Source organism: Petaurus breviceps, unplaced genomic scaffold (assembly GCF_028583685.1).
Source record: "Petaurus breviceps papuanus isolate PSGF00001 unplaced genomic scaffold, PetGlider_PUasm1.0 90459, whole genome shotgun sequence".
NCBI classification, from domain to species: Eukaryota; Metazoa; Chordata; class Mammalia; order Diprotodontia; family Petauridae; genus Petaurus; species Petaurus breviceps.
Window position 1 is genome coordinate 1,306,440 of NW_027187259.1, and position 10,117 is coordinate 1,316,556.

Genomic DNA, 10,117 nt, shown 5'->3' on the forward strand with positions numbered 1-10,117 from the left:
TGTGTGTGTGTGTGTGTGTGTGTGTGTGTGTGTGTGTGTGTGTGTGTGTGTGTGTGTGTGTTAAGTGTCTGAGGCTGGAACCGAACTCAGGTCCTCCCAACTCCAGGGCCAGTGCTTTACTCACTGTGCCACATAGCTGCCCCAGGGACATAGACTCTTAATAAATATGTGCAGATTGGTTGAAAGGGAGGTCACTTTCCCTCTCTGTGTCCTGGTACCCTCTTCTGTAAATTTAAAGGAATTATCTCTAGGGTTCCTTCTACCTCAGTGGGTCTATAGCAAGTGTGGGGAACCTGCAGCCTCAAGGTCGCATGTGGCCCTCTAGGTCGTCAAGTACAGTCCTTTGACTGAATCCAAACTTCACAGAACAAATCCCTTTAATAAAAGGATTTGTTCTGTAAAACTTGGACTTAGTCCAAAAGCCACACTTACTTCTGAGTCCCTATTTCCTCTTCTGTAAAATGAAACGTGGGTTAGATGCTCTCTAAGATCATTTCCAAGTTATGTCATGTGGATTTCTAGCACAAAAGAACCTTGCTGCTTATTTAACACAAAACAGAGAAACTGACCTCTTAATTGTCACGTGCCAAAATATCTGACGTCAGTGAGACAAGAATGGATAGTGAGATGTGCCAGATAATTTTGATGGGTGTGTGATGGATGCTGTTGCTTCAAGGACCGGGTCAGATGGACCAGGCAGAGGGTGGGTGTTGATGGCTAACTTGCTCACCACTCTCCCAGTCACCCACAGTTATTCTTTTCCCTCTGGGTGCAGCTACTGGAGAAGAATAAAAGAAGTCATGAAGGGAAAGCTACCCCCACCCTGGGAGGTGGCAGCCCTGTATAGCTTTGGGAGGCAGCAGCGCCTTGTCCATCATATAGCTCTGAATTACTAGAGTGAGCCTGGTGGAGGGGATTGTTAAAGTGACCCCCTCCAAGTGTGGCTATACATGGCAGCCCAAGTAGCTGTAATCCTATTGATGTGGTTCCTGGTATATAGGGCCTAGTTACTGGGATCCAAGGGAGCAACATGGTGTCCTTCAACTCTTAATCACAGGTGTATGGGAAGGAGTGACAATATGGGAGAGGAAAGTGAATGATCAGAAGAATGGGTAGCTCCCCTACCATGCCTGTACTTCCTTTTAAAAATATATACTTTTATTTATTTTGTTAAATATTTCCCAATTAAATTAAAATTTTGTAAACATTCATTTTTAAAATCTTCAATTCCAAATCCTCTCCTTCCTTCTCCTCCCTTACACTTCGAGAAGGCAAGCAAAATGATAGTGATTATACATGTGAATTCATGCAAAATATATTTCCATATTAGTTATGTTGAAAAAAGAAAACTCGTACAAACAAGAAAAATAAAGTGAAAAAGTATGCTTCAGTCTTCACTCAGAGTTTATCAGTTCTCTCTCTTTTCTGTCATAGGCAATCTAATAAGTGTGAGATAGTACCTTAGAGTTGTTTTAATTTATATTCCTTTAATTATTAGTGACTTAGAGCATTTTTATAAGACTATAAATACCTTTGATTTCTTCTTCTGAAAATTGCTTGTTCATATCCTTTGACCATTTATCAGTTGTAGAATGGCTCTTATTTTTAGAAATTTGACTTTCTTATCCTTTGATGAGAGTACATTTGTACTTCTTAGTATGGGTTTTTTTCTGTTAGGAACAGAATGAAGGGCAGCCCTTTCACAGAGTCAACTAAAGGGCAAGGCACATGGAGAAACTTTGATATCCAGGAGCAGCTTTGGGTTATTGAAAATACTGCATCATTTCCCAAGGGTACTCATGCCTGCTTCCCTCCTTGTTCACTGACCATCTGCAGTATCTTTTCAACATCAATACAGATCTGCACATGGGTGTCTAAATATGCATAATTAAAGCTTAAAACTCCACTAAGAGTTTTGGGATACTGTGTATTTGCACGTGTATAGCTTTATATGTATGTATGTATATGTTTGTGTATGTACATACACATATATACTCACTTAAATTTATGTAACACACACACACTCACACATGCACTCTGATGGACCAGTTCTCTGGGCTGCTTATCCAACTGCAGATCATAGCTTTTCATTTGGACTCTACTCAGGACATCCTCCATGACAGTGGCATGTGTTCCTGTTTTATACCTCATTTGACATAATCAAAATATTAAACAGTTATTTCTGTGGTTGAAGTTATCAAAGAATCTTATCTGCTGTTAACATGTGTGTGGGAGACACCTTGTTGGCAGGATCCTTTAAGATTATTTTATTCTACTGAGTGAAATGGTTATTTTCTCCCCATAACTGATAAACGATAGCAGAAATTTGTATTCTCTCCCCTGGTTAGTCAGTTGCATGATCACGATGATGCAGTCTGCTGTGGAATATTGTCTATTACCACCTGCTTCTTCTTCCCTTCTCATTTTTCTATCCAAGATACCCTTGGTGTGTGCTTAGACCATGCCCTAAAGATTTGATACAGATGAGAATATGAGTATGTGGGTTGGTAGTTTCTAATATCTCTTCAGTTACTTTTTTGTGATAATAGTAGCTCTCTATGTTTTTTTTCCATTTACTTGTTATCCTTCGCTCTCTGAGGCATTTTGAAAATTGATCCTGAGTGCCCTGAAAATGTGTCACATTCACCATAGATTTCTTCTGAGTGTGTTTGTTCAGTTTCAGCTACTCTCCCCAATTTTATCTCCTTAGGTGTTATTTTCATTTCTTCATGTAGTAAAATGGGTACTCAGTAGGTTGATTAGGATTGATTCAATGCAATTTCATTCAATATGTGCTACAGAAATGCTGGAAAGCTACTTCCACTTTCCAATTATTTGTTATCCTTACATTTTCATCCAGAAATGTTATTGGGATGATATGACTTAGTGGAATCTTGCACTAAGCTTTCGGTAGTCCCTCTTTCCCTCTACCACTTCACACTGTTTTGAGATCTGATACAGCTTGTAATCTTTTACCAAGTTCCTCTGTAATATTTTTACAACTGAGTTTACAGATGAAACCAGTATTGTCTTTGGAAACTTTATGTTTTTCAAGGAGATCCAATGTTTGCTGGATGAGTTGCTTTCTAGCCTCTTCTGGTCTCTTCATAGTGAGAAGTGTTTTATATTAGTTAAACCTTTTCTGAGAATTGCTGATAAGCTAATGGTTTTACTCATCCATTTCCCTTTTTTTCAATAAAAGTTTCTTTAGGTAGGTGGGAGGCACTATATATTTTTGAGAATATTATCTTATCATCTTTATTCTTTCTTTTAGTTTAGTGTTAATATAGGACTTTGCTCTAACCAGTCAATGGTTTAATTACAACAAAGGCATGTGATTCAGAAAAAGCTCTTATATCAGAAGTCAGTTATTTCCTTTTTGAAAGATATAGTTAATTTCATTCTTTTTGTGCTATTGATTGGTATTTACTTGCTCTTTTTCAAGTCTCTGTCTTTGAAAAAAAGTATTCATGGAATAGAGATATACAAACCTCAAACTTTTGTCTTCTTTAATTTCCTAATCCTGAATGTTATTTTCCAACCTATTTGTCACTGTCCTCCTCTATTCAGAGATTCATGTCGAAGTCATTGAGTATCAAGGTGTGTTGCTTTAATTTGGAGGTTTTGTCTAATCCTCCAAAAGTTTTCTTAATTTCTCCATCCTTTTCAAGAGATACTGGTGCAGACACTACAACTCATTATATTTGAGGTAGACCTCTTGCTTGTAGATGAGGGAATCAGCTCTGTCTCTGTGAGGTGAACCTGTGGGCCACCTATCTATTTAGCTGCAATTTCCTTGCATCTTCTGGTTCCATTGAAAACGAGAACAGAAATATCATTGTGACTTAGTTCTTCTCATATTTAGAGGACCAACAATGATTAATATTTATCTATGGTTCAAAACCTATGCGATTCCTAGTACCCTGTCCCCTTTCCCACCACCTTGCCATTATCACTATGGAGGCAGGAGGGGGACACATAGGATTGAGATCCATTCTGTATTATTTTTTCTTTGTTTTATGGCTAAATAATTCATCACTAAGTACCGATCTGCTAATGATGAACCTCTCTTACTTAGCTAAGCTGCTCATCAGACAGTATGTACCATCTATTTCTGATACCATGCTCATGGCCTCTCCCATTTGGTAGAATCTATCAGAGCTCCACTGGCATGGCCTCATTATCACACTATAATGAGGCACTGGAGGAGAGGTTTGTGGACATATCCAAGCTGCTCTATCCCAGCAAATGATTATACCTGGTGAGAACCAGAGTTGGGGGTGGAGTGATGTGAGGAATTCTGTCAGGGTCACTTATCTGACCTGCTGAACTTGAAAAGAGGCTGTCTCAGAGAAAAAGTATTGGACTGGGAGTTGAGATCTGGTTCACATCACAGCTGTTCCACCAGCTAACTGTCTGACCTTGGGTTAATCACATGATCCCTTTAAGGCCTTAGTTTTCTCATATACAACATGATTGTATTATAAGTTTCAAGAGTAGAGTTGGCTTCAGTGTGTTGGTTAAAGACTTCATTTTGCACTCTTCCACTCCCATTTGCTTGATTGCCCCATTCCTTGTGTCCATCCTTTGCTTGTTGAATTCCTATCCACCTCTTAAAACCCAACTCAGAAGCATTGAACCTTCCTTTTGTTTTGTACTGATCAAGTTATATATATATATATATATATATATATATATATATATATATTGATGTTGTCGGGTTATGTGTCACATCTCCCTACTGGATTGTAAACTCCATGAAGACAAGAGCCTTATCTGCTTCCTTCAGTGTCCAGAACAGAGCTGTGCACATAGTAGGCACCTAACAGCAAGTTAAGCAGTTTCACTTGAGTGGTTATTGAATGAATGCCCTCACATGTATTTCTTTGGTCTCTGCAGGAACCACACCCAGTCTCTTCTTAATGAACACACATCAACAGGCAAAATGGGCAGCAATGGCACAAGTGAAACCACTGACAACTGCAATAACACAAATGTAACATTCCAGTACTCCTTGTATGCTATCACATATATTGTGGTCTTCATCCCAGGCCTTCTTGCCAACAGCACAGCCCTCTGGGTCTTGTGCCGCTTCATCAGCAAGAAGAACAAGGCCATCATCTTCATGATCAATCTGTCTGTGGCTGACCTTGCCCATGTTCTCTCACTGCCACTGCGGATCTATTACTACATCAACCACCACTGGCCCTTCCCAAGGTTCCTGTGCCTTCTCTGCTTTTACCTGAAGTACCTCAATATGTACGCAAGTATCTGCTTCCTGACATGCATTAGTCTGCAGCGCTGCTTCTTCCTTCTCATGCCCTTCAAGGCCCGAAACTGGAAGCGAAGGTACGATATGGCCATCAGCGGCACCATCTGGGTTGTTGTTGGAACTGCCTGCTTGCCCTTTCCCATCGTGAGAAGTGTCGTCCTGGCCAACAAATCCCAAGATGCCTGCTTTGCTGACCTGGGATACACGCAAATGAATGTGGCCCCCTCCGTGGTAATGATCACGTTGGCTGAGCTGGCTGGCTTCGTGGTTCCTGTTGTCACCATTGCCTGGTGCACCTGGAAAACAGTGATATCTTTACAGCACGCACGTGTGGCCTGTGAAGGGGAAGCCGAGAAGCGGAAGGCTCTTCGAATGGTCTTTATGTGTGCTGGGGTCTTCTTCATCTGTTTCACACCATACCACATAAACTTCCTTTTTTATACCTTGGTGAAGGAAAAAGTTATCACTAGTTGCCCCATTGTTCAAAGCACACACTATTTCCACCCTTTCTCCTTGTGCCTTGCAAGTCTGTGTTGCTGCTTAGATCCAATCCTTTATTACTTCACAACTTCTGAGTTCCGTGACCAACTCTCCCGCCATGGTAGCTCAGTGATCCGATCCCGGCTTATGAGCAAGGAGAGTGGGTCTTCAATGGCAAGCTAAGTAAGCCCATCCCCAAAGACTTCCTTTTCTCTCATATTCTTTGGCTTGTCCCTAAACCCATAGAACCAGCCAAGCTATAGATGGATTTACTGGACACATTATGAGGGCAGTGGGAATAGAAGGAGGCACAGGTGGGCTTTGTCTGGACTGTTTTGTTGATCTGAAATTGAGGACTCTTCTGTTTCAGAGAACAAGATTAAAGCCTGACAGATGTTTCAGATGGAAGAGAGAAATTGCCATCTCATTGAAAATATTCTGAGTAAATTGTGGTAATTTCATCCAATGTGTATTTTTTAAAAAATAATTTTCCAAGGTGCATATTTGTTTTCTATTGGAAAAAAAACCCCAAAGCTTATCTTGAATTACTATTCAGGAGCCAATGCCTTTTCCCTTCTTTTTATATAATATGGATGAAGAAAGCCAATCTCTTAGATGTGAGGGTTACATAAGCAAAGGGGAAAAACAATAGATAGAATCTGGTCCCTAGTTCCTTTTCTTGAAGAAAAGGGGAATGGGAGCTTACCTCATCTCATCTAGTTGCCAACACTGATATAATTCAGCAGATGAGGACCCAGCTCTTTACCTCACTTTACCCATGAAGACGTAGACCAAAACTGGGTCAATATATGTGAGTATAGCTAGAGTGGTATAGCTCATTTTGGCTGTGGTCATTGCAGTGGTGTATGGAGTAGACCTGGTACTTTGTCTCTTAGCTAAGTCAGACATACAGGATTTTCTAATAATGTCACATTCTGTAGTGCTCATAGATCCTGGTCCTCAAGGTTCAAACAATCTATTCCATCAAAAAGGATGTCTCACTTTAGGTATGGCCCATGGGCTTAAACCCATTGAGCTAACATAGGAAAAATGAAAAAGAAAAACAGAGAATTTTAAGTGAATCAAATAAGTTTCTAACTTAACTCCCTCACCCTCCACACACATATCCTTACAACTTTACAAATTTCCACAGGGATTTATTGCATCCCTGCTACGTGCCTGGAATGCCAGTACTTTGATGGACACTCTCACCATTTAGCTCAGACACGAATAAGTTTGGCATGAGGAAACTGGATGACCCCTAAATTCCATAGCCTTTCTTACTGGGTAGAGTGGTTAAATCCAATAACTCATGCTATAGTATAATGAACCCAGATCCTTATCACTTCCTGTGTGAAAGGGAGAAAGGGCAGTTGCTGGGCAGACATTTCCAGCTTCATTTCTTGCAAAGGTGATTACTATAATTTCAGGACCATTAAAGAGGACTTCAGTATAGGCAGACTGCTTCTTTGCATCATCCCTCCAGTGAGGGGCCCACACAAAAGAGCTATTAACCCAAGTATATTGGTGATAGCAAAGGAGGCTGAGGGAGAGAGGTATAGAGAAACTAGTTTCTGACCAAAGGGAGCATGTGGTATGACTATAAATAAGGAGAATTCACTTTTAAAAAATACAATGTTGTTGATGTCTTTTGTGTTTTGAAATAACATTTCCTGATATGCAAATCAAAGTGCATTGTACATGTTGTTGTTCATTCATGTGTGACTCTTCATGACCCTATAGACCATATCACACCAATGCTGTCCATGGGGCTTTCTTGGCAAAGATACTGGAGTGGTTCACCATTTCCTTCTCCCGTGGATTAAGGCAAATAGAGGTTAAATGACTAACTCAGGGTCACACAGCTAGTGAATGTCTTAGGCTAGACCTGAACTCAGGTCTGATGACTTCAAGCCTAGCACTCTATCCACTGAGCCACCTAGCTGCCTCTGCATTGTACATAATACACACTTAATAAATGCTTCTGCACTCATTCATTTGTATACTATCCTTCCCATGGTAGTGTTCTCCTTTGTTAAGAAGAAAAAGGCAAAGCCAAAACAGTGATTATGTATATCAGAATATGCAGCATTCTTCATTTATAATCTGCCTGCCCCTACAAGGAGGGATTGATTTTTCTGGTGTGGATGGTAAATTCCCATAGAGAAACTCCAGAAGTGTCTTGGACAAGGCAACTGCTTTGGAAGATGGTTTTCATTTTGATCTGTAAGTTCTGGCATATTTATAAATACATCCTGCGACCTCAGGCAAGTCACAATCTCTCTGGGTCTCAGTTTCCTGAAATAAAGTGAAGGTGTTGGACTAGATGATTTCTAAGGTTGCTTCCATATGTAAATCCGTGATTCTATGATCCTGACATCTTAGCCAATCTTCAGACTCCTTTGAAATGGCAAAGAGCAAAGACTATAATAAAAACACTTTGGATTTTGTGACTACAGGCTTTGAGTTTGCCCACCATTCAAGGCAAAGATTTTAGGTTTTTTTTGACCCTGTGAAACAAGGCAGCAGATAATGGTTAATATAGTACATGGGGAAACTAATACAACCATTTTATTTTGTTTTGATTTTTTGCTTTTTGGAGGGAATTGGGGTTAAGTGACTTGCCCAAGGTCACATGGCTAGTTTTTGTGTTAAGTGTCTGAGGCCAGATTTGAACTCAGGTCCTCCTGACTCCAGGGCCGGTGCTCTATTCACTGCTCCACCTAGCCACCCCCAAATATGTATATTTTAAAGAGTTGTGTGCCTTGCATTACATCATGGCTATGATAGAACGGCTAAAATGACAGCTCAAGAAATCAGGAATACCATCTGTTTTAAGGCAGTAAAAGTGAACAACTAGGGGTCTGATGCCTATGTGTGTCAAAGGATAGTTGCAATGACAAAAATGAGGACAACACGACAGACATTCCTGGATTTGTTTTACCAGAAGCCTTCCAGTGGTAGTAAGCATCCCCAGATATCTTCCTAAAGATACCTGTCAATGTCTCCCCCAAGGAGCCCTTCCAGAGTTCCATCACCCTATTGTGATGTTCTCATCTTTTGACTGGTCACAATAATAAGACAGAAATTTAGAAGAAGTACAATAAGAATTTTGTGCAGTGATGTATTATATTCAATCTAATTGCATGTTATTGTTACTGGTTGCTGTTTGGTTTGTACACACTTTTTAATGTTCAGCGTCAGGGAATAACATGATGTATATTTCATTAAATAGTTGATTAAGCACAGTGTTTGTATTCATGCTTGTAAACGTTGGGCATCAAGCTAGCTTTGGGTCAGGAGCATAAATTCCCTTTTAAAATACTGTTTCTACAACTAAATAGTTTGGTGTAACCCCTCAGAATCCTGCTAAAGTTGCCACAACATTCCCTAAACACAGTTATTTTTATTTCAAGTCAATTTAATTCAACAAGCATTAAGTACAGGTTACATTATTACTACTATTATTATTATCATTAGTGTTAATATTATTTCAAAGATGTTCATCATTAGCCACATAATCCTTTGAAGGAATGGGGGGGAGGACACAGATCATGAAAAACAAATAACAAAAGTTCCCCTCAAACTGGGTGTCACTAGCCTCTAAAGGTTTAACCTCTCAGGACTACATAAAGCCAACCAAAAAATAAGGAAGAAGTTAAGGAGATAAATAGAATTTTAGAATAGAGCAAGCATCTTTTAATTTCATGGCTGCAGACCCTATCTGCAGTGATCTTTGAGCCCAAGAATATGAAATCTGACATTGCTTCCATTTCTTCTCCTTTTATTTGCCAGAAAGTAATGGTAGCAGTTGCCAAGATCTTAGCTTTTTAATGTTAAGCTGAAAGCCAGCTTTTATGCTCTGCTCTTTCACCCTCATCAGGAGGCTTTTTAATTCCTCTCTACTTTCTGCCATCAGAGCACTGATATCTGTATATCTGAAATTGTTGATATTTCTCCCAGTAACCCAGTTTTTTATTTATTCAGCCTGGAATTTCACATGATGTATTCTGCATAGAAGTTAAATAAATAAGGTGGCAATATATACAGCCTTGTTGTACTCCTTTTCCAATGTTAAGCCAATCAGTTGTTTCATGTTTGATTTTTACTGTTGCTTCTTGACCTGCATACGGATTCCTCAGGAGACAAGGAAGATGATCTAGTATTCCCATGTCTTTGAGGACTTGCCACATTTTGTTGTGATCTACACAAAGTCTTTGATGTAGTCAGTGAAGCAGAGATAGATTTTTTTTTCTGAAACTCTATTGCTTTCTCTATAATGCAGCAAATGTTGGCAATTTGGCCTTTAATTCTTCTTCCTCTTCAAAAACCAGCCTGCTCTTCTGGCAATTTTTAGCTCACATA

The 10,117-nt window shown here is 39.7% G+C and overlaps 1 protein-coding gene across 10 annotated transcripts in view; it reads left to right on the forward strand.

Annotated features, from left to right (window-relative positions):
• LOC138141716 (putative P2Y purinoceptor 10) overlaps positions 1-9,797 on the forward strand; it is a 170,624-nt gene extending 160,827 nt beyond the window's left edge. For all 10 annotated transcript variants that reach the window (XM_069062521.1, XM_069062523.1, XM_069062527.1 and 7 more), the window contains exon 2: positions 4,900-9,797. In XM_069062521.1, coding sequence (XP_068918622.1) covers positions 4,946-5,935 — 990 coding nt within the window. In that variant the 5' untranslated portion in view covers positions 4,900-4,945 and the 3' untranslated portion in view covers positions 5,936-9,797. The remainder of the gene's footprint in view (positions 1-4,899) is intronic.
• The last annotated feature ends 320 nt before the right edge of the window (positions 9,798-10,117 follow it).